Source organism: Scardinius erythrophthalmus, assembly GCF_964197995.2.
Source record: "Scardinius erythrophthalmus genome assembly, chromosome: 11".
Lineage (NCBI taxonomy): Eukaryota > Metazoa > Chordata > Actinopteri > Cypriniformes > Leuciscidae > Scardinius > Scardinius erythrophthalmus.
In genome coordinates, this window is record NC_138231.1 from 39,958,756 (window position 1) to 39,984,246 (window position 25,491).

A 25,491-nucleotide genomic window follows, 5' to 3' on the forward strand; every position below is an offset into this window, starting at 1 on the left:
AGTGATTGCTGAAGTTGCAGGTCAGTCATTAAAACAAGTTAGAAATGAGAGAAATTAATGTGTATAACTGTTAGTCTCTTGAGAGTTGTGTGATTGTGTGTCAGAGGTGTGTGGGAAAGAGGCCCTATGTCATTAAGACTGACCTTGAAGAGAAGAAAACAATCTTTCTAGCTGCAATTATATATGGATTTATGTGCATGTGCTCTTCTGCTTAATCTCTAACTTCTCTGAAATCCTGATGCTGCAGTGTATCATTAATTCTATTTTCCTCCTTAAAGTTCAAAGGATTAGTTATCTTGCCATGACACTTATTTGTGGATCAAATAAGGTTTCATAGCTTTCAAAAACAGAAGACCCTAACTTTCTCTCTTTGTTCTAAACTGCAGATTGAAAATGCAGAATATTTGTATTAGTTGTAGCCGAGTATCAGTGACAGCTGTGTTTGTGTTCAGAATGTGAGAGCTGACCTCAGTAAACTGAACAAACACTCTGAACAGGTACAGTGCTGGCATGAGGTCTCCTCGTACCTGCCACACACTCTCTGTTTCTCTTTTGCTAAGATAAATCAGACAAATGCTTTTAAGATCAGACCAACAAGCCCACAGGACAGGGTTAAAGGGGAAAGAAGAGGAAAAATCAATCGGGATTACGGTAATAAGCACCAAAAGCAATGGCAGGAGAGTGAATGAGAAATGGGGGAGGATAGAAGTTTTTGAGAGGACAGAGAAATAGAGAGAAGGGCAAGATAAGAGATGAACAGTGTTACGCATTACAAGTAACGCAAGTTATGTAATCTGATTACTTTTTTCTAGTAACAAGCTAAAGTAATGCATTGCTTTTAAATTTACAACAAAATACGAAGTTACTTTTTCAAACAAGTAACGCAAGTTACTTTGTTTTTCCCGTTTATTGACTTTCACCTCTCCTGTCCCCATGTTTGGAGAAATTGAGAGTAAGTTGCAGTGGCGTTGAACATGACGGTTATTGTAGGTCTAGACTAAATGTGAAAAAGCTTTATTTATCTCACTTGCACAAAAACAGATTCAGTATCCCTCAAAATGAATCAAATCAAAATGCAAAATCAGGATATTATGCAAACCTTCATAATTGAATATGTTAAATAACACCAATATACTTTATGTATTTAATCTCACTTTATAAACCAATGCCTTTTCTGCTGACCTTCGATGATCTAATTCAACCATACCAATAAGCAGGTGTTTTCTAAAACATAAATTAGCATTTCCTTCAGCCTGAGACTTCATTTCACTTTTGGTGTGAAAGGGCCATTTGCCAAAAATATAACTTTTTTATTTATTTATTTCTATAAAAAAAAAGAAAAAAATCAAGCCCAGCCCCAGTGAGAAAAAGTAATGTAACATTAATTTCAATAAAAGTAACAAAATAACGCAATAAGTTACTTTTTTAGGAAGTAACTACACATTACTTTTAAAAGTAACTTTCCCCAACACTGGAGATGAGTATTAAAATAAATTGTATTCTATAGTCGTCTTTTTTAAATTAAAAATAAAAGTTGAATTGATATTAATATGAATGACATTAATCAAGTCACATATTTGATTAGTGATCTAAAATAGTACTGAATCCTGAATGCTTCTTATTTTGTAACATTACTTTTGTTTTAAATTGATCAAAATTGTAAAACTTTTGAATTATGCCCAGGTTTAAATAAGATTTTTTTTTTAAGTTGAATTGAAAAATTAATATAAATGTCACAAATTTGCATATTTGATTAGTAGCCTAAAATAGTGCTGAATCCTGAATGCTAATTTATTTTATATCATTTTTGTTTTAAATTTTTCAAAATATGAAAACTTTTGGGTTAAACTAAATAAAAGATTTTCCATGTGCTCTCACACTTTTTGACCTTTCTGTAAGATGGTTCATTTTAAGTTTTCTCCTGATGATGATTTTCACCTTTCACAATTGCAGGAAATAGTTTTGAGAAAGCATACGTGTGTGTGCTTGTGAAGAGGAAGGGATATGACAACTGCTCCATTACACACACACACACACACACACATAATGTGGGTCTGTCGGATGCAGAGAGCCCAGACCAAGTGTGAAAAGTGTGAGAGATTCAAGCACTCTGATTGGCTGTTCAACTTCACCCCAGAATCTCATGAATAGATTTCTGACACTTAGCGAACATGCCTCACATCTGAATGCGGGAAACAAACTTTTGTGCAATTGCCATACATTTGCCATTTCTGTTCAAGTGATTAGCCATGAGGTATGTCACACTGTACGCACGCATAAACACACACACAGATAGACAGTCTGCGATGACTGTAATCCGGCAGTGACAGACCGAGATGTTGAGCCGTCTGTGGAGTGAGACCAGAACAATAGCGTGTTAATTACTGCAGCCGGCGTGAGCTACATAATCCTGATACTGTACGTGTGCCAGACAGCATGGAAACAGCGAGTCTGGAATACACACAAATGCACGTGCAGAGAGAATAGGCTCGAGAGGAAGAGGCCGGATATGCAGAGAAAAGCCTTACTGTGTGAATTTGGCAGTGAGTAAAAGAGAGCAGCACACACTTGTTTCCTCTTTTAGATTCACTTGTTACACATTAAAAACATTTTAACCAGCAAATATAAGCAAGTAAAGCTCAGGAATGGCCTAGAAGTGTGAGTTTGGCTTGTTGTGGGTGTGATTGGGATATTTTAGGGGGGAGGGGTGTTCAATGCATTACTCCTCTAGTTCAGTAATCATTTGCAACTCCATTCAGGTCCAAATTCACCCACCCTTCATCCCCCTTCCATTCAGATCCCTCCGCACCCCCTCATAATGAAAAGAAACAGGGTCATGGTGTGTGTGTGTGTGTGTGTGTGCATGTAGACAATGAGGCAGATTGTGTGTGTGATCTATATTCCAGTGGTCTAGATTCAGCGGCTGTGTGCTAACACGGCTTATCAGTGGGAGACCCGCTCCTTCTGTCCTCCGGCGAAGACCGAGACGGATGTGCACATATGTGAATGACGAAAGAATGAACACACACATGCCTGGTTACAGCAGATGAAATCAAAGCATCAGGGTCCGAAGTGAGAGTTTTATTGCTCAGAGGTTCTTCTTTCACTTAACTAAGTTCTTATTTATTCTTAAAATGTCTGATGATTCTGCTAAAATGCCTTAAGAGAAATTAAATTAACATATTTGTTGACTGGGCCACCGTTGGGGGACTATATATCTATATATTCAATATTATTCAGCTATTCGGTTTATTCAGCGATGATAAATCAAATTGATCAAAAGTGACAATAAAGACTTGTATTTACATTTTTTGCAGAAAATACTATTATACTAAACTTCTGTTTCTAAAAAAAAATATTTTCAACGTTCATAATAAGAAATTTTCATGATAATAAGAACTTTCTTGATCATCAAATCAGCATATTTGAATTTCTGAAGGATCATGTGACACTGAAGACTGGTGTAATGATGCTGAAAATTCAGCTTTGCCATCACAGGAGTAAATGACAATAAAAAAATAATAATAATAATGTTTTAAATTTTAAAGTTTAATTTTTTTATCAAATTAATCTAAACTTGGTGAGCATAAGAGGACAGGTTCTGGAGAGGTCTTTTTCTGAGCAAAAGCCTCTGTTTTAACTCATTGCCTTCTAGAAGAAACGGTTGAAATACAGGGATTTCATTTGTAATGTTTCTTTCCTTTCCTGTTTGCTCGTGTATTAGAGTAGTAACAAAAAACTTCGTATCTTGGCAAATCTGAGCACATTTTGAGATTTCTATTGAGAAATCATCTTTGACTCTAGAGGAGACGTGTATAAACATTCAAGCATCTTTTTCATAGAAGAAAATCAGAAATTTTAACAAAAGTCTCAATTGTGGCATAGGAGAAACAATTGCGAGATTAAAGATATCTCATTTGTGATTCTTGTATTAGAGTAGAAGCAGGGCGGATGCCTCGGATGAGCTGATCATATTGGAGAGCTCCTTGGTAACCGAAGCACAGATGAACAGAGGGGCATATACTACACCCCTCTCTCCAAGCCCCAGGGAGTGTGTGTGTGTGTGTGTGTGTGTGTGTGTGTGTGTAGGGGAGGAGGAGGTGTTTCCCAGGGTTGGGTTGAGGGTGTGTGTGTGTGTGTGTGTATGAGTAGGAGGGGCTCATTGTTGAGGCGATAAGCGTTGATCAAATGGGGAGAGGCACATACTGACTTGTTGGCAAAAGGACACCAGCTTGTCGACACACACCAGTCGTCCAGCGCTCCCGTGTACTGGGAGGCCGTCACAGTTCTACACAGGGTCCACCTGCCTCACACACTCTGGAATAATGGTGTTCATCGGGACTTCACTCAAGTCAGTCATTAAATACTTCAAACGGAAGGGTAAGAACTCTTTGGCCGTATTTGTCCAGTGCTGATGGAGATCAGACGGGTTTCTAGTTAGTTTTCTGAACTTGTTTAAATAGCATTGTGTTTTGTTAATCTCTCAGTTTGTGGTTTCTTTTAATTTGAAGGGATTTCATTGAATGTGCCAGGACTTTGATTGTCAGGTGTGTAAGTTCAGAGTTCATATAGAGCTGTAAATCTGTATTTCAACATGGACTGATGAGTCATTTCCTGTACACTTAATAGATAACCTAAAACAAACCTGTTAACACCTTGATGACCAGAGAGTGACCAATGACCATGTATGAACAATAGTGCTTGTGTGCATCTTTTTTTAGACCTACGCTATATTCAAATATTTATGTTAGACATGTGCAGTATATTAGTACTATATCAGTTATCAGCCAATAATAGTTTAGTTTTTTTATAGTAAAAAAAAAAATCTGTATTGGTCAAAATTTAATGTGCATTCTCAATTCCCTTGTATTTTTAAATCTCGTTTTCACTAAGTTCATTTTTAATAACACTCATATTTTAATAACATTGTTAATTGATGTAATTAAAAAAACGATGTTAACAGATCTCAAAATATTTAATTTAATATTGTTTTAATTTGTTTTTAGATAAAATAGTATAGAATTTATAGTATAGAAATAGTATGTAATATTACAAATTAAGAAAAATAGAGCTTTATGATATTAAATATTTTAAGAATATTATAATTATAATATATTTTATTCTATTAATCAGAATTTATTATCAGCTCTTTCCGTTGTATACAATTTGCACTTGAACCAGAAACTGGTTGATCTACTTATGTAACCTTTAGTTCATTGACATCAAATGCCTTATTAGCTAAATTAAAAGGCAAACCTTAAAAAAACATAATCCAATGTTAATAATAATTTGTAATAAATATTTTTTGTTTGATATCTCAGGAGTACAATTAACAAATTATAATATTATATATTATTATAAATTGATAAAATTATAATAAATTAAATAAAATTGTGATTCATTTTTAATTATAGTCATTTATCTTTTGAACTGAAATTTGGTGGATGAGCTCATTTTATTTCAGTGCTACACGTGGTGGTAACTGCAAAGTGTGTTTTGTGCGGGTATGAGCAGTACCAGAGGGATTATGGGAGTTTTCAATAGGCTGATTCTGAGTGCTGAGCTCAGGCTGATGTGGAGATTGATGTTGGGCACAATGCAGGTTTTTGTTCCTGCTGCCGCTCTCCTCACTCCCCGAGAGCACACAGACAGGTTTAATGGGTTGGGGACCGGGCTATCTGAGTACGTGCGTGTGTGTGTGTATTGCCCATTCTAGAATCTTCTGATATTTACTGTAGGCACTTCAAAGGGCTTGCTCACTTTTATCTCTCCTACTGAGAGTAGTAAGGTTGTTTAATGCTGTTTGTGCATTTTGTCCTCCTGCAAATGGTCCTCTTGATAGAATGAACACATTTGCTTGAGTGTCTTTTTTGCAGTGATGTGTTCAAGAACACTTTTAGAAAACCATTATTTAGGCTCACTACACTACTGTTTGCACAGATTCGTTGTTGGTCTGGTTATGTGACAGTGTTGGCTGGTTGGTAGATTATTGACCTGTTTAGTTGTTACCAATGAAGCCATGATTACATAACATTTAGGTACTAACCCTAGGCAAAAGCACAAATGAAATGAAAACTCAATGCATCAATATTTCCGACTGTGAACACTTTCTAGGGATAAGTCTGTGATTTGTTTTTTGTTCAGTATAACACACAGCTAAATGCCTCTGCACTTTGGAAGTTTGATGTTTGGTGGCTCTCACAGACTTTAAGCAGTTAATTTATGTCCTAAACAGAGAGATTCAGCACTTGATGATCAGTGTCGTTCAGTTTACAAACGGCTGTATTTGTAACGTGTTTTTCTACAGTACTGAATGCCCTCTGCATCCTCTCATGTGTTTGACTGCTTTGTCCCACCTGATGTCTGCACATTCACAGATGATGCCTTTGAGGAGAAAGCGTCCCTTTGAAGCCCAGCATTGATTTGAACAATAAGTTCAAAGACCCAGTGTTGTGGTTAATAAACGGAGATAAACCTGGAGAAGGAATAAAAGAACATGTTTTCACACTTGGTTTGATTGCCCTGAGATCGAGTCCACCACCTCCCCCCTGTACTTTAGATCCAAACAACTGTATGTTGGCATCATATGAACACTTCAGATGCAAAAGCCTCTAAGTGCCATCTTAAATTTTCTTCTAGAATGATCATTTTTATCAAGCTTGTATGTTTATGTTCAGTTATTTCACTTTAATGGCAATGAAAATTACCTATTAATTCATAAAAGTTAAATTACTGAACTTAAACATACAGGCTTGATAAAAATGCTCATTTTAGAAGAAAATTTCAGACGGCACTTTGAGGCTTTTGCATCTGAACTCTTCATATATATATATTGAAAGAGAGATTTGTATATAGAAAAGTTATTTAAAAAATATATATATATATTTTTGATCGAATAAATGCAGCTTTGTTGTGCATAAGGGACTTTTAAAAAACATTTTGAATTTTTACTGACCCCAAACTTTTTTCATGGTAGTGTATTGCACAATATTAATCTATTTATTTATTTATTCATTTAAAATTCAAATTCTCGCAAAGGTATTTGGCCTGAGTGATACCTGAAGCTGTGCACAGAAGCCCTTGATAGATTCATTTGCAGTCACACGTCATCATGTGTTAGTCTCTCTGAAGAGGGAGTAAGAAATCACTTCTATATTGAAAGTCCTGATGCCTCATGAATGAAGACAAAGGCCTCCCGTGGGCTCCGCTTGTCAAGTCTGGCAGCTCTCACATGATGGGCCATCACGGCCTAATGGCCCAGTGCCACCTGTGGACAGAGCTCCTCGCACCTGTGAGAGAACCCCCGCCTCTGCTCCTCTACTTTCCCTTCCTCTCACGTTATAACGACCAGCCTGTTGTTCTCGTTTGTTTGCTGTCGGGACAGCTGGGGGTTCCAGCTCCAGGGGTCTTCCCTTCAACATTCCCCATGGCTCATTTGCACCTCTGCTAGGTAGTTTACTGGTCTTCCTGTTCACTTTGGGTCACTCTTGGTTCCAGTTTTTTGGGGTTCACTGATACCCCTTTTCCACCAAGGCAGTGCTGGTGCCGGTTTGGAGCCTACTCGCGAACCAGTTCTTTGTGTTTCGACAGCCAAAGAACCGGTTCTTGGCTAGGAAAATTGGTTCCAAAGCGGCACCAACTCTTTGCTGGACTAGAACCGTTCTTTTACCACGTCATGCTTACGTCGGGGAATGAGGGCGGGGTTATTGTTGAACTTCTTCTCGAACGTAACCTCCGTCTATAGTAATCCAGACGAGCAGCACAAATGTGTTCTAAACGTCTTCTTCTGACCCCAATTTAGGATCGCAAAGCCAGGAGAAACATTTGCAGAAAGACGATGTAGTCCATTATTGTAATTGTTATGCTTGAAGTTGGGAAAGCTAAGACGTATGGCAACGTATACAGTGCAAAACGACGTCGTTCGTTGGGCTCTCTAGTCAGTGGAAAAACAAACAGGTTCTGAGAAGGTTCGCAAAATGAACCAACTTTGAACCAGCACCAGTTCCGAACCAGTTCTTTTTTGGTGGAGAAGGGGTATGACTCAGTAAAAAGTGTAGCAGAGTAAAAAAAAAAAAAAAAGTAATTTTGGCTCTGTTTTGACTCACGGTGAGTCCACAAATGGACACATTTGGCGGCTATTACTTGCATTTGGCAAATCGTGCATGTCCTTTGTGTTGAGTTCAATGAGTTTTGCTAGAATAAACAGCTACATTTAGGTAATTTGAAATGTTTATAATGGCATATTAATAATTTGAAGTGTCTTTCTTTTTTAGCTGTATCTAATCTGGATGAAGAGAAAAAGTGGACTGTGCACTACACGGCTCCATGGCACCAGCAGGAGAACGTCTTTCTGCCGGGATCCAGACCGGCCTGCGTGGAAGACCTGCACCGCCAGGCCAAAGTTAACTTGAAAACAGCTCTCAGAGGTATGAGCCGCACACACCAGAATCAACCTCAGACCTGCTGTAGTTCTCATGAGATCAGCATTGCTATGGGAACAAACAGCAGGTGAACGTGCCCATGATGTCACTCATTGCTCTAAAGCGCACACTGGACACCTGTGAAACGGCCTGTTAGTGACATCCAGGGGTCGATTTAACAGTACAGCTCAGAGCAGATTCTCAAGACTAATCTAACTGTGCAGGTGGCTGATGTGAAGCCTGATTAATTATACAGGCACAGGTGTGTAGGTCACATTACTCCATTAGAGACCTCAAGCCTTCAGATAGCAGAGAGGACATGAGGACAGGTAGAGCTGTACCATCAAACACTTTTCCCAATGCTGTTTATACTTCCCGCTCACTTGTTATGTCTTTCCTTTCCTGGCAGTCTCTCTTTGGTTTGGAAAAAACTCTTAAACAGGCTTATTCTGCCAAGACAAACAACACTAGGCACATGTAGATGAGAGGAAGTTCACAAGTGTCTTGAATGTTTAATGGCAGGTTAAAAAGCGTTTGTAAACCTGCTCGTCTCTATTTAAAGTCTTAGCTGACGGATAAGTGTTGAAGGAAACCGTAAAGGATTAGCAAACAAAATAAACAGTGGTTTTGGAGAATTAGAGGAAGACATTTTAACAGTCTGGCTGTTTTAGTCATTTTAGACTCTTGGTTTGTCTCGTATGTGCGTTGCTCTTGTGCCAATATGTGGTTTGATTCCCATCTCTGGCATTTTTAGAGCTGAGGAGTGCAATTCTATTTCAGTTTAATATGCAAAAACAAAAACAGACATCAGTTTAATATGCAGGAACAGCCATTAAGTAAGCCACTCTGATTTCTCCAAAAGTGTAAACACTATGGCTCTGTTTGAGCATCTAGTCCAGTCTGACAAAATAATTTATGAGATTTTTTTATTTATTTTTTTACCATTGGCGGATAAGGGAGTGGTTTGTGAAAACTTTGCAAAACAAGTCAATATTTTTGCAATTCGGTTTGTTGCCGTCAGTGGCACAGAAATTGCACACTTAAGCTATTTAATGGAGTGCATCGCACAGCTACAGTGAAGTGTCATAAAACAAACATCAGGAAATAATGAAAGCAGATGAGCATTATTTTTTTTGTCAGCAGAGAGACTGCTGGATTCACTTGACTGAATGACTGAAGGGATTGTGGGATGTGTGCCAAGGGGATGGAGCTGCCATCTGCAACAGTTAGCTTAGAAAGTCAGCATGATGCAGTCTGTCACACACACACACACACACATACAGAGCAGAACAGATCTCAGTCTTCTACTCTTTTCTAATCTCTAGTTCTCTCTCATCCAGAATATTTTTGTAAAGGTGTTTTGTAAATTGAATTATCTTATTATTAGTTGGATCAGACCATTTACATTATTCATCATTTTCATGAAGACCTTCAAATGGTCATTTCTCTCTCAACCCACTAGAGGGAGCTAAATAAACACTATCTGCTTCTATACTTCAATCCATGTCTGAAAGTTCCTAAAAACTTTCTTTCGGGTTGGTCTTGATGTTTCTGCTCTGTTCCCACAGAATGTGATAAACTGAGGAAAGATGGTTTCCGCAGCTCACAGTACTACTCACAGGGACCCACCTTCTCAGGCTCCTCAAACTCGCAACATGAGGATGAGGACATGGAAGGGGATGACGCTGATAAAAAGGTAGGCCTTTTTAAAAAAATATCGTAGACCATATTTAGCATTTTTTGTGTGTTGTTCTGATTATTGATGTTGACTTGATATTTTAAACATATTGAATAATGTTTAATAATCATCATATAATTATATATCTGCATATTAAATATAATAATAATGATTATTATTATTTAGCACTTTATATATAGTTTTTTCCCTATACTCTTTTTCCTATACCGAGTTTTTTAAATGTGCTAAAACATTTTTTTTTTTTTAAGATGAATTCACATCGTGTAAAGGAATTTTTTTGTTAGTATAGATTTACAATATTTGCCACCATATTGGTTATTGGCCATAAAAATAATGAATTAATGAATAAAAAGAGTGATCTGTTATAAAATCGGATCAGAAAGCTGACTGTAGCAGCCTGTGGGATTTGTCTGCCCTCTGCTGGAGAGAGTGTCTGCCTGCAGATGGGCTTCTGGGTACTGAATCACAGCTTCCCACATGTTCCTCTGTGAAGTTCCCGCCTCAGTTCTTCAGCCTCTCTGTTGCCTTCATTAATATTGTCAGCCATGTGTGGCCCCATTATAAGAGCTGAACCTCAGGAGAATGACACTCTAATGAAACTATTATTCATAATGTGTTAAAATAGTTATTTACTGAGATATTGTGATTTAGAAAGCTGCTGTTTAGCTTATGAGCATTGAAGACAGGTTTGAAAGAAAGGGGATTTTACTGAGGGGATTCAATAGGACAATCATTAATGTGTTTAGCACAAAATCATGTGGTTTTGTTTATAGCACACCAGTCTTATAGTACACCATACCCTTGCCCTCATTCTCTATCCTTTCTTTATTGCTCCTCATCACACTGCGTTCAGGGGCCCTGGAAAGGTCAGACACAGTAAAAGCAAAGATTCGGGGGTCCTTTTGTCCTCTTGGTGCCCCTGGCCCACCCTAAAGGATCCCATGCCCTTTTAACCTCCTTCACCACCCTAGACCTGCTTTCCCAGCCCACTGGGATGAGGTTAACTCAGGTTACAGTGCTGGACTGGCCTTATACTTCTGTTCCTTTTTCCTATTCTTTTCTTGTTCGTCCTTTCTCTTCTTTTTGTTATATCATTAAAAAACAATTTTACCTTTAAGATTCTGGCTGAAGATCATGAAACAAAAAAATTGTTTGCTGCTTGAACAAGTTTTTGCTGCTTTGTTTTATTTTTTGTTTAAAATTTAAAGGAGAAAAAATAAATAATATTCATTAAATTGTTTTATTGGAGCAGGCTATAGTGACAATATATAACAAAATTCCTGTTTGCTAAAGTACCGACTTAGTACCAAGTCTTAAAAATGTGACGATAGCAGCATTTTGAGCGCTGTTGAATGGATTCTTAAACGCCTCTGATTCGCCATTGTGTTCACGCGCTCAACATATATGTCTGTGATCGGCTACAGTGATCAACGCTTCAATCACGTTGTAACATATACATTATACATTTATTTATTCATTTATTATGTGTATGTGTTGTAAATAGTAAATAGATCGGGATCCGCTGATAGACGCCTGCTTTCAAACGCTCTTGTGTGTATGTGTGTGTGCTCGGTGAAGCGCGTCAAACACGATCAGCCAATCACAGACATATATGTTGAGCGCGTGAACACAATGGCCAATCAGAGACATATATGTTGAGCGCGTGCGAATCAAAGTTGTTTAATAGTCCGTTCAACAGCGCTCAAAATGCTAGAGAGAAATGTTGGTATCGTCAAAAAAAATTAATTTCAGTACCGAAGTTGGTACTTTTGGCAAAACTAAACAAAATATTCAGAAGAATCACAGCATTGATTTTATTTTTGTATTATTATTTTTTATTTTTATTTTTTAATCAAGGCAAGAGTAACACTGGAATATATGTGTTTATGGTTTAATTGGCCGTTTATAAAGTTTTAAAGAACTCTGGGGTTATAAAGAAAGAAAAAGGTTTTATTTTATCTTCATTTTTTGTGCAAATCAAGGTAAGCTGTCATTCAAACATATTTAATAATACGAATTGGCCACTTGTAAAATGTGATGTACTCGTCATACTCTTTATTTTACACTGAAAGTCAATCCACTGAAGGCAGGACAGGTAATAAAATGTTTAAACAAAAAACAATACCTCGGGCAGTTGTGAATAGGTTTTTGACTATTGGTAGTGACCTGGATGGATAATTAAATGTAGTGTAGTGGTTTAATTATATGTGGTTTTTTTGGGAGGCTGAGGGAGGCCCAGGTGTTGGATTGAAACTTCAGATGGTCCTCTTGTAACTCTGTGAACGGCATTCCCATTTCAGAATCACAATGCGTGAACAGAGTTTTAACGCCTCGCTGGTTTTCCCCCCCTCTCTGCTCCCTTTCTCTATTCTTATTGTCTCTATTCTAGTTTCTCAGTGTGTTTATGTGTGTGTGGTTTGATGGTCAGTTGCCCGTGAAACCACTCTGTATAGCCAACTCCTGGAGCTCCAGTAAGTTGGGGCACACAATCTTTAAACAACCCTTGACTAAAGCTAAAGAGAAATAAGGGGTGTAGCAGCTCTGAGTCTGAATATTAATGTCCTACTAAACTTTCTGTTTACTCATCTCTATAAGCCTACTGTAGTCATGAAACTCACTGTATTTTCACATCTTTTCAGTCTACAGCATCTTCAGGAGAGGAAGAGAAAGACTCCTTCCAAATGAGAGCACAAAGTCCCGCACAGGAGGAGGGGGTTGAGGTTGATGGACAAATGTCATGGTCCAAAGCCCCGCCCCTGCCCACTCCAGAAGAGAAGATGAGGCAGCAGGCTAAGGCTGTTCTCACAGATATTGTCCCCATCGATGTCACAGGTAAGAAATATATACCATCAACTGTCAGTCAAACATGCCAGCACTGTAGAAACGTTTCAAAATGTCACTTTCATGTTGTGTCTCTGATGAGTCCCTATGTTTGTCAGTCTAGAATTCATATTGCTGGTCTGTGTGTTACGTTCATGTGGATCTTTCATTAAAATCAGTAACATCTTAGAAATTGTAACTGATTTGAACATTTGAGCACTGCATGCATGATCACTACACACCGCCTGTTCTGGATGCATAACCACATGGATAGATCTAACATGAATGTGTCTGAGTGTATTAACAGTTCTCATATTAACAGTTCTGTCATTTCCTTCTATCTCTTTGACCTTTGAAAGTCATCTGTTTGAGCATTCAGTCTCCCAGCCGATGCATAAATTCAGCTGTGCATCACTATGAACACCTAATCCAAAAGAACAGTCTTTCCTACTAGTCTTCTTCAGACAGAATAAGCTCTCTATGTCCAATCCCTTTAAATAATTCTTAACTTCACTATGACTCAGGAAGAAGCTGTATTATACTATAAAGCACACACAAATACACACAACACACTAATTCAGTCTGTCAGCTCCGTGACATAGTCAGGCATCTCAGCGTGCTGAGGCTTAGTCAACAGTGCCCAGTCTCTGGGGTTCCCTTGCTTTTGCAGTGCTACAGCACATCTTGCAGCACAAAAGTGCTTTTATATAAAATACTGTTTCTAATGATATAATTCAAACCGAGGTTTCCTCTTCATATACTTTGTATAGAGGAAGATCATTGTATTTAGATAGAATTCCCCTTAGTGTACAACAGATCAGAGAGATCAGAGTCGTAACCACTATACTGCCAGGCAAAGGCAAACGCAGTATTTGCATATATTGTCAACTGAGTGACTTAAATCAGTCATAGCAGCCAATATTAAACCTTAATATTTGGCTGCTATGACTGATTTAAGTCATTCACCCAACAAGATGGGTGATTTTAATAGCTGTTTCTGGAACTTCTCTATTTTGTAACATATAGCTACTTGCTTTCTTGACACAGACACACTTAAACACAGACCCACTTAAAACATGAATGAGTAAAGATTTGAATGCAGTTTCATCTTTGTCTTTTTCCTAAATTTGGCCTGGTTTTCACATTATTTCGCTTATGCAGAATGTGTGTGGCTCTGCATGAAAGTTTACTGGTATAGGATCTGTATGTGTGTGTGCTCTGCATGTGTGATGCATGTATGTTACTAACTGGCCCTTTTGCCTGTCTGCCCTCGTCAACTGGTCTCCAGGGGAGACGTTTGACAGGCAGGCCAGCATCCGCCGCTCCCTAATAAACACTGACACACTGGTCCGCCGGCCCAAGAAGGTTAAGCGAAGAAAGACTATTTCAGGGGTGCCTGACAACGTCCAACAGGAACTAGGTATGGTATGGCTTTGCCAGCTTTCTGTGCTGCTGCTCCTGCCTCACCTGTTTCCATTTAGATGACTGTAGTCATCTTCATGTAGTACTGTAGTTGTCATGACCATATAATGTAGTTTGTCATGACCCTGCCTCTCTTTCCCATCTTAATGCATTTTCTGTGCATTGATTTTAGAAGTCTTAGGATCATCCTAAAATCTGAGCTCTTTGACTTCCCAATTCAAAATGAATTCCAAATTGCTGTCTTATAAGTCTATTTTCAAATCATCCATTGATTTGCTAATCATTACAGAATCTCCCATGCCCTAAATGTGGATTTCTTGCATGCATACTCTCAACGCTCCGTTATATAATCTCAGCATCCAACAGCTGCATCCCGCATTCCATTTCTCACCACTCCCCTGGGTCATGGTCCCTGATTCTATTTAGTTTGCTTCCTGTTAGTGTATGTGAGTGCTCGTATTTGGAGCCATTGTTGGAGATGGCATGCCACATTTTGCTTTGCAGCCAACTGAAGCCACTTCATAATCCCCTATCCAGATTCTTCTGGCAAAACACTTCATATTTTATCAGGAGAGTAATGGAGGGGGAGGGGAGAGTTAAAATAGATGTAGTATAAGTAAAAATAGTGCACATAGTCCTCGTAGGATTTTTTTTTTTTCCTGTTAGGCGGAAGTATATCAGCAAATTTCATATAATTTTCAAATACACTAGCAAACCGTTAAAATGCCATATCTGTTTGCGTTCATGCCAGATTGTGGGAAGGGCATTCTGTATCAGTCTTTGTATTTGCTATTTGTAGATATGCTTTTAATGAGGCCTTTCTGTTGTTTATACATGCAGGGGTAAGGGCTAACTTCATGCACTAGTGTCCTATCCCTGGCTCTAAAACTTAAGCTGATCTGATAGAAATGCTTTTAAGACACGTTTCTGTCTGGCAGTTAGAATGTCATGATTACTCTTGTATGGTCATTTATTCTCTAAAATTGAGTGTGACATTAAGATGCAAGGTTGCACTTTGCTGTGTGTGTGTATTATGGTAACAGGAGGCGTAATACATTTACAGCCTGTGGTTTTCAACTAAACTCTAGAAATGTGTTTGCATGCATAAGCCCATAAAGATGTGTGGTTTGTGTGAGAGAGTGTTGTGGTACTGCTAGACCATCTGCCTGTCCTCCTTCGAGCACCAGCTTACTAAGATCATTGACTTAGTGCAAACTCTCAGTGACACTCAGGAATGGACAACAAATTTGGTGCCAGCCATTAAGTTATCAACCTTAATCAAAGTTTCCAGTAGTCATCAACATGCCACATGTGGCTCAAGATAATCAAATTAATTAGCTCTCAATAGAGAGGGTTAATCTGATTGGCAGCTGATGTCACAAAGAGATGGAGGGGAGAGAAGCAGAAAAACAAGCAGCTGTAGTACTTGTCATAATTGTCTCCTTTCTTTTTTTCTCTGTAGCAGCTAAAGGGCGCGGAGGAGAGCTTCGGCCACAGTCCATGTTTATCCCTGGACAGTATTCAACACTTGGGCGAGTCATGAATAGGAATTCAACTCTCCGTCGATCTATAACAAAAGATTCTGGCTGCCAAACTGAGGAGGTGAAAATTGTCCCACCCTCTGTGAGGAGAATACGAGCTCAGAAGGGCCAAGGAATTGCTGCTCAGATGGCCGGCATCTCCAGTTCTGCCATGAACATCTCTTCTGTCTATGATGGGAGCTCCCCTGGAAGTTCTATTGTTGTAATGGAACCACAGTTTGGCAATGATATCCAACGTTTTCACAGCTTGCCACGAGGTGCACGGGTCTCTCTAAATGCAGAGCCCCTTTACAGTAGCACCCCTTTCAGGCAAGAAGACTCCACTGCAAAAGCACCTCAGCAGATTGGAAAATTACAAGTAGATGAAACTGTGGTGCACATGAGGAATGCCCCCAGGGTATGTAACCAAGCCCGGCCAAAATCTCAAGAGGTTAGAGGTACTCAAAAGGAGTGGGGATCAGCCTGTGTAGTTTCTCCACATGCAGCCTACTCAACCTCCCTTATACCTAATGCTACTCTGTCTTGTTCTGCTGAGGTTATTGCACTTCACACCACATCAAGCCCTGGCCAGAGCCCACTTGTTGGGTCACCATACACTAATGCTAGAGCTCTTAGCATGGTCTCAGCTGTCAACAGTGAGAGCACTAGTAGTGTAGGCACAGGATCACACACACCAGAGTCAGGTATGAAGGATACCTGCAGTGAGACTGGCCAGTCTGATAGTAGTTTGCACAGCCACAGCACCATTGCCGCAGGAACATTGTCTTCAGACGAGCAATGGATTTACGACACTCCTGAGAATGTCTTGCCCAGAAGGACACTGACTTCCAGCAGCTCAACACCTATAAATCATCTCTATAGTAGCCTTGAACGCTCCTCAAAAGGCACAGACTCTAGTTCACTCTACTCAATGGACAATGATGGCTACTACACTTCCATGCATCTGGATTCAGGTCTTAGGTCAAGGAGCCAGGGTAGTGGCCATGGTCATGGTATAGGAGGAAGAGCAGGAAGACACAGTATGTACGAGTGCCTGGGCCAGCAAGAAGACAGAACCAGCTTGTACAGTGACCACTCACTGTCACGCTCCATCTCTCTACGCAAGCCTAAGAAACCACCTCTTCCACCAGCACGCACAGACTCTCTACGACGAAAGCCTAAGAAAACCAGCTCCCCTACTGCCAATATTGGAGGGTCAGATATTCGCAATGGTTCTCTTCTTAATGAGTCACTAATTGCCACACTCCAACAGTCACTTCAGAATGGGCTGAAAGGCAAAGGGTCCTCCACCTCACCATCTCACAGTCCTTGTAGCGACTATGAGGACCCCTGGATGCTTCGTCCCAGGAGCCAGAGCAGCATCAGTGCAGGCAGCAGTGGTGTATCAGCAGCAGGGATGGCTCATGTGTACTCCATCTGTCATGTCACACCTTCTCATAGTGACACTAGTAGCCTCCGTTCTGATTATGCAGACTCTTGGGGCTACTATGTGGATTATCCTCGTCCATCTGGAGATCAAACACAGTCACCATGCACCAATTCACTTTCTGCTGGACAAGTGGTTGAGATGGTAAATGGAAGAGACCTCCACAATGGTAACCAGACTACTCTTCCTCCTGCTCAGGAAGGAAGTGTAAAGCCCAGAACAGGCACCTCATCGCCAGACAGGGTACATCGGTTGACTTCTCCATCAAGTGGATACTCAAGTCAATCCAACACTCCAACAGCTGGCACTCCCGTCCCCTCTTTTATGAGATGCAAGTCCCCATCAGGCAGCAAGCCCAAACCCAGAGTGCCTGAAAGAAAGTCATCCTTGCTCTCATCTGTATCCATATCCTCTTCTTCCACCTCTCTTTCCTCTAACACCTCTGATTCCAACAGGAACAATATTCCTCCTCCACCTCCTCTTCCAGCTGCCCCTGTGGCTCTTATACCTTTCAATGCTCCGTCCTTTCCTCCTCCCCTTGCGCCTTCCAGCCCTGCAGACCAGATTTTTCCTCCTCCGCCCCCTTCTTTACCCACCACCCCCCCTCAACAAGCATCCATGAGCCCTCCTTACATCAATTCTTCCCCTGAATTTCCACCGCCTCCACCTCCAGAAATGTTGATAGACCCTGCCTTGTCGGGCCTCAATTGTTCTTTCAGCCCTCCACCACCTCCTCCACCACCACCACTGCCTGCTTTTTCCCCCATCCCTGCTTATTCTCCACCCCAAAATCAACTCCTACCCAGCATGACACCACCTACACCTTCTTCTACTTGTTTGAAGGAAATTAAGGGTAGCCTAAAACCAGTGAACTCAGAAAGAGGAACAGTGCCGCCTCACTCTGAGCAGCCTAGTAAGGTTGGCATACCTCTGATCACCCCATTTGCCCTGCAGAGTGTGCAACTTCGGTCAGCAAAGCAGCCAAAAAACAATGAAGTTAATCAGTTGGCCAGACCCCAAACACCAGAGAAGCCTCTCAAACTACGGCATCCCACACTTCCTCAGGTTTCTTCAATACTTCCAAATTTAAGACCATCATCTCCAGAGAAAAAACTCTCCATCCAGCATAGCCAGGATAGCCATGTTGAAGCACAACCTGGCTGTGATTTAAAATCAATTTCTGAACCAACATCCTGCCTCACAAATGGATCCATAGATCTTGACAAGGTTAAGGCCATAACTGAAGTAGATGGTTTGGAGACTGCCCTCTCATCACCTGCAGAAACACCACAAAACGCTACACCCAAGAAAAAGCCTCCTGCGGTTTCCAAAAAGCCCATGTTTTCTCTCACCTTTCCATCAGTGGATCATGTCAGTGATTTGCTGAGTGCTCAAAATGACGTTAACATCTCTACAACTACGCCTGATGTTCTGGACCCCACACCTGTGCCAGAACAGGAAGAGACAACTGAGAAGGGTAGCATTGGTATTTCTGTACCTTCTGAGGAGATCAGAGACATTTCTTCCACAAATTGTGAAGCTCAGGAGTTCTCCCAGACTTCTGGTACCATCATTCTTGATGCAGACATGGGTACCATTGAAGAAAAGGATGGAGAAGAGGGAGATGATGAAGATGTAACCAGCAGCACAGAATCTTTTGGATCTAAAGATGATGAAAGTGGTGAGTTAGATTTTTCTCATTTTACTCTGTGGAGATCATTTATAAAACTGGATGACACAAAATCATACAATTTTAAATACGCAGACCTTTTTAAAGAGTCAGAGGCACTATTGGGTGACATATGTGATTCCAAGCTTTAAATTACATAAAGAGAGATAATAGGAACAAGGTGATGCACATTTGCACTTAAGCTTGTATTAAAACAGCACTGTCAAAAAAACAACAACTTGTGTATAAGTATACATGCATTTAAGGCAAGAGGTGGCTGATTTTGATCACCTCTACCATGAGTGTATCAGGGCTTAGAATTGGACATCACTCAAGCAGCCCTTTGGATTTAGTACTTATTTAGTTTTACTTCTCTCTGTCTCTTTCCCCAAGTCTTTCACTGTATTCATTCAGCAACCCCCCTCCCCTTCCACCATCTGTCCCTTTGACTTCTGATTCTCTCATCCTTTTCTCATTCTCTCCTGTTTTACCATTCTCTCTCATCCTTTTGTTTTTCATTGTTTCATTTATCGATTCTCTCACCAGTTTTGAATGCATGTTACATCAGGTAACATCAGGTTTCTGAAACATCAGGTAAATAAGGAAATAAGCAGATGAATTAAGTTGCAGGTCATAAAATAAAATAAATATTTAAATATTCTAAATAATATCAATTCTAAATACTGAATATTAAGAGTACTGACAACAACTATACACAGACAACTCTTGAATATGGTAATAAAAGCAGTGTCTATTTAATGAGAGTGTGCAGTATACATATTGATACTTTTATAGGTGTTTCTCTTAAATTTATACAATTATTACAGCATAGAACAAAAGAGAAAATGTGCGTCTCTCTCTCTCAACGTCACCGGTGTTACAGTGTCCACAGACTCTCCCCCTCGCACTTCTAGTCAGGGTCAGGATAGAATGGGACAGCATTCCTTAGGGAAAGCCGTTTAAACAGGATGGGGCGGGGGGTGGAGCTGACAGTGGGTAGAGGAAGAGAGAAGTGAGGGAGGGGTATGGAAGAGAGCGCGTAACGTGAGATCACCCTCAGTGTCTCAGGCAAGTGCAGATGTGAGATGAGAGGAGAGCAGAGCACTGCAACTGAACTCTGGGAAGGTGGATACGACCATAACAATGTAAGACAATATTAAACGTAAAGCTTTTTACTGTCTTCATGTGGGCTTTGTGTTTTGTGAAGTATTTGTGTGTGTCCTTGGATTTATCGATGGCTCTAGGACGTGTCTTGGTACTTATATGAAATGTAGGATTTTGATTGACTGTTTTAAAATATGATGTTATCTGATATTTTACGTAAAACCATTCAAACTCTACCAGTGTTTATCTACATACATTTTCCTCTCTGCTTTGAATATTTCTGTTTGTTTGTTTTTTAGACAAGTTTGTCCAAACATGCCTATGCATATTTGACATAATATTGAGTTCTAGAATGACGGTATCTGTTTGTCAGCTGGGTCCTGTTTGCAGTGTGTTCATTTATTTTCATGTCATTAGGCTCTGCCTTTGAAGTTTATTATCATCATTACACTTCCATTACACTGATGCATCTGGCAGACTTTTATATAAATTGGAGTCAATTGCATTCAAGGAGTCAAACCCATAACCTTGGTGTTGGAAGCGCAATGCTCATAATAAAACTTATATATATTTTTATATATTTATTTATTTAAAGAAATTTAAATACATCCTCTATTATATGAGTTTAATATATTAATGTCCTACCAGGTGAGGTGTTTGAGTCCAGCACGTTGGACGTCGCTCAATCTCCCAGCATCAACGGCGACAGCTGTGGGGACATGGTGACCCCCACGCGGCCCCGCACCACAGAGGACCTCTTTGCTGCCATTCACAGGTAAATTCCCAAATACTTTGCTGGTATCCCTTTTCCAGTCTCATCTACTTCCTTTCCACTCCATCCTTCCCACCTCCCATAAACCGCAATTCATAACTTTAAAGTGGGCTGTCCTATCCCATCGCAGATACATTCATCAAAGATAGAGCGTGGAAGGAAAGCAGCCTGTAAAGAGTAGGGCTTCTGTGGTCTCTGTCTGTCAGATTGAGAAATGCCACAGGCTGATGCATTACTCCACTGGATGCTCATGTACATTTGGCTGTGTTAAAGAAACATGCACTCTCTTCTAATTCAGTCATAAAACTCTCATAGCCTCACTGCAGTTATTCACGTGAAAATGCACCTCTGTTGCTTACCGTATGGGGAATTATTTAAAATTCATTATGTTGTTCGCACAGACGTATTACGTATGCAGGCTCTTCCCCATAGTCACGTGTAATGGGCAGGTTTTTGAAGTTCTTTAGCACATCACACAATTTTATTCTAGAGGATTTGGTTTCCTCTGCTACTGTGTGTGCGGATTTGCTCTTCCTTATGCTCTGGTCTGCTGCAATCTCACACAGATATTAGAGTAAAAGATATCCTTGAAATGGAAGACCAGTTTAGATGTAGTGTGACAGTGCACCAGATGCTATATGTGCTCAGTAAATCCTGCGGTTTGGCTGATGTCACTCTCATAGCACTGAGCTTTAGATGATTCAAATAAAAAAGCTGGAGTGAAAGCTAGATTACAACCACAATGTATACAGCATTTATGTTTATTTATTTAATGTTTTTTTTGAAGGACTTTACTGCAGGATTGCAGTTCTGTTTTCTTGTTAAATATATATAAACATGCTTAAAACTAGATTATTTACTTGAAGAACAAAATTACACATTATAGAACGAAATGATCAACAGTATGTGGAAGCCATGTGCATATTCCATTAATTCCAGTGAAGACAAGCCAATGTTACAGCACACATGACATTCTAAAAGCCTTTGTTGCAACCGTTTTGGGGGGTCTTTTTCTGTTCCAGAAGGACAATGTCTCTGGCACACAAAGCAAAGTCCATAATGAAGTAGTTTACAGAGTCTGAACTGGAATAACTTGCCTGGTTGGGTGATGGGGTCTGGCTCACAGTTTGTGTTCCAGTTCATCTCAAAGATGTTAAGCGTGATTCAGATTCACACCAGACTTGGTTAATAATTTCTTGATGAACCTTGTTCATGCTGGAGAAAAAAAGGCCCTCCCAAATGGTTGTATCTTAAAATAAGTTTACCATTTTACCTCTGCAAATTGTTTTTTGTCTGTTTTATGCATAAACCTCAGAAATGAAGCATAGAATTAAATCCTATTTTCTAATTTTAATCTTAAAACTAAAATTTTAAATATAACATTTTATTATTTTTAGATATTTATTTTTGAAAGAGCTTTTTTTAAATATATTTAGATGGGGGGTTTCAATGGATTTCTGTTTTGTTTTAGATATTGTATCTCTGACACTTCAATTCTTGCTTCCACATCCTTTGTCATTTTCCCACACTCTGTCATATCTGTCATTCTCTTCCTCCTTTTCCTTTCCTGATCCCTCCCATCCTCCCTTTCCTTCTCTTTCGTTCAGCCTGGACCAGTTGAACATGAACCACCCCCAACATACGAGGTGCGGTCTGGCAAGTAATTAGCTGTTGGCGTATTCCTCTCCTGGTGATGCTAGGGTGGGATTAGCTCTATAATCTCCCAGCGCATCTCAGACGTGGGATGAATTTCTGCTCCATCCCGCAGATAATCCCACGCTCCCTAATCTGCAGCAGTTATGCCATGCTAATGAATTTGATTTGATCCTGGGCACAAATGCTAGCTTTCATTGACCCAAGGTCCCCCTACTGGTGGGACGAATGAACAACCCTTTTGGTTAAAGTGATGCGGGGCATTTTGCCCAGTTTGCTTTGTTGATTAGGCTTCCATTATGTCTGCACTTCCATAAAGTTGCAATGCTTGCAGTATTCGTCTTTGGTTTGGCTTTTAAAGGACTGAATTTGTATTAAGCAAACATCCCCCCCCCACCCTCCTACCCCTGCTATTTATATACTGCATTAAGATATTCCTGCTTTTCCAATTTTGCAGTGAGGTTTTGGTTTGCTGGGGGCTAGTGGAGTTTAATGAGAAAGTGGAACAGAAATCAATGAAGGGGATAGGCTCAAAAAAATTAATCACTAAAATTGAATTGAATCTTATTCAGGATGTTCAGCTTCAGGAGTAGTTAGATTAGTTGTTAATTAAAGTGAAGCATTTTAGTTAAACATTTAGTCCTGACGCATTATTCTCTAAATTTTACCAATTTTATTTTTGTTTGTAAGCGGATTCTCTGCAGCCTACTGCTAACTAATATAAGCTTGAGCTGCTATTTATTTTTGTATTTTTTTTTTTTTTTTTACAGATATAGTACTAATATATTGCGCATCCCTACTTTGGTTTAAATGGCTTAATATCTGTTTTTACAAAACGATTTATTTGACGTTATTTTACTTTTGTCTCCAGGTCAAAGCGGAAGGTCCTGGGGCGCAAGGAATCTGAAGAGGAGCGCTCACGAAGTCCTCTATCCCCACCGGTCACCCCCACAGGAATGGCCCCCGGTTCGACTTCCTCCCTGCCACGGCAAACAAGCTCCATACAGCGCAGCCTGCGCAAATCCCCGACCAGCAGCGACACCTTCAAGGCCCTCCTGCTGAAGAAAGGCAGTCGCTCCGAGACCAGCTTCCGCATGTCTGCCACCGAGATGCTGCGCAGCACCGACCCGCGCTTTCAGAGGACTCGCTCTCTCGACTCCTCGCTCGATCCGGCGTCTCCGACCGGCGAGAGCCCCTGCTCCTCTCCAGGCCGGAACAAAAGGGCGTCTGAGGACTGGGCGCGCAACGAGGGAATGTTCTCAACGTCCCCGTCATTAATCGGGCCGAAGTACGGCCGATCCCGCACACCGCCCTCTGCCGCCAGCAGCAAGTACAACGCCCGCAGCCGGATCCTCAGCAGCCCCATGACAGTTATTTGCGAGAGGGATGGAGAGCTCACTGACTGTGAAGACCCATGCCCCGTTTCTCCATCAAACATGCCCCTTCCCATCTCTCAGGACTCTAACAGCACTTTATGCGAGCAGAGCAGCAGTTAGGAGAAGAAATGGCTCCTTGGCAAAGGCAGAATGTCTTCTCGGCACCAGAGATTGACTGAGGGCAGAAGACCAGGAGTCGAACTCTCGAAGGTCTTGCTGCCCGCTAATCCAGGCAGCGCTGCCTGATATTGTAAGACGTGCGGACCCGAGGTAGATCAAGCCGTCAGCTCAAGCAGTAGGCGGTGTACTGCTATACCTATAGCTCTTCACAAATAAACTAACCTATCTAATCAAATTTGACCTTCTTTTCAGAAGGAACTCTGCTTTCAGTGGCAATACTAGACTCATCAACAATTGCTTCTGTTATTTTGTTCAGCCTTTTATTTCCACTCTTAAGCATTAACAGTCAGATTTGTGTGGGGTTTTTTGGTGAAGCTGTTTACGAAAGTTGTATTGAAGGAATTACTATGTGACTGCTTGCTTTGGCTGTAGTAGTTCAAGTTGATGGATATTGTGTCAGCGCTGTGGTCCAAAGAAGGTGCGTCACTTCTCAAACTTCACAGAGGCAGCTCTGTCAGCGCCTTTCAGTTAGATACCCTTAATACACCGGTCTTCAAAGATCAAGATAGAGAGCACACCGACCATTTTCTACAAGAGACTTTTCTTACTGTTCGGACCATCAGAAGTGTCTGGAATAGAAAAGGAATTGTGGGCCAAGAGATTGGAGTAATGACGGCTTGTTCGTGGAAACAAAAAGAGTTTCTTTGGTTTTTGGTGTGTAGGTTTGCACTGTTCATTGTCTCCTTTTATTTGTCATTTAAAAAACATGGTGTCTGTGTTGGTTATTTTAAAGAGTTAATTCTTACATCTTACTTGAAACAAATGACCGGTTTTACTTGTAATTGTTTTGGTTACCAAAGAGCCGAACAGGACATTCTCTCTAACTAGCTGAGTTCTGTTCTGTTAACATCTAGTGAAAGTGACCGCTTTATTACTAACCCTCATGTTTACTTGTCAAGCTTCTTCTTTTTTTTTTTTTTTGTGCAGTTTTATAATGTTTTTTATGTATATATCTAAAGAAATGTTAAGTAACACCTGAGCTTATTTTCAAAGAAATTGTACATTTTAGAAACCTTTGCTAGGAGTGGCTTCCTTTTGTAGAGTATTTATTTTAGAATAGCCAGAATGTGGTTTGATATACTGTAGATGGAGGTGGGGCGTTTTGGGAGGGGAGTGAGTGAAGTGTGATTAGAGGGGACATCCTACAGACATGTGGTCATTAAGTTCAGATTCATCTTATCTTGCTCCTTCACCCGTCGTACTGATGGAAAAGCGGGTCAGAAAATAAAAGCAGAATAAATAACGATGGCAAAGAGGAAGCAAGCTGCTAACCCTCTTGAGTTTGTCTCTGTAATAAAACATGGTGATATTTAAAAATGGCCCATCTGTCTGTCTTTGATTCACTGCCACCTGTCAGCCGCCAGCCCAAACCACAATCTTATAAGCACCGTCACCATGACACCCACAGC

The 25,491-nt window shown here is 40.3% G+C and overlaps 1 protein-coding gene across 5 annotated transcripts in view; it reads left to right on the forward strand.

Moving 5' to 3' along the window:
• nhsl1b (NHS-like 1b) overlaps window positions 1-25,402 on the forward strand; it is a 107,375-nt gene extending 81,973 nt beyond the window's left edge. For 4 of the 5 annotated variants that reach the window (XM_081378060.1, XM_081378062.1, XM_081378064.1 and 1 more), the window contains exons 2-8: window positions 8,274-8,426; window positions 9,989-10,116; window positions 12,759-12,951; window positions 15,824-19,009; window positions 20,750-20,876; window positions 22,481-22,519; window positions 23,398-25,396. In XM_081378060.1, the coding sequence (XP_081234186.1) occupies window positions 8,274-8,426; window positions 9,989-10,116; window positions 12,759-12,951; window positions 15,824-19,009; window positions 20,750-20,876; window positions 22,481-22,519; window positions 23,398-24,022 (4,451 nt within the window). In that variant the 3' untranslated portion in view covers window positions 24,023-25,396. Of the gene's footprint in view, window positions 1-8,273; window positions 8,427-9,988; window positions 10,117-12,758; window positions 12,952-15,823; window positions 19,010-20,749; window positions 20,877-22,480; window positions 22,520-23,397 lie in introns of all 5 variants that reach the window. The other variant, XM_081378061.1, reaches the window with a different exon arrangement.
• Window positions 25,403-25,491: the final 89 nt, after the last annotated feature.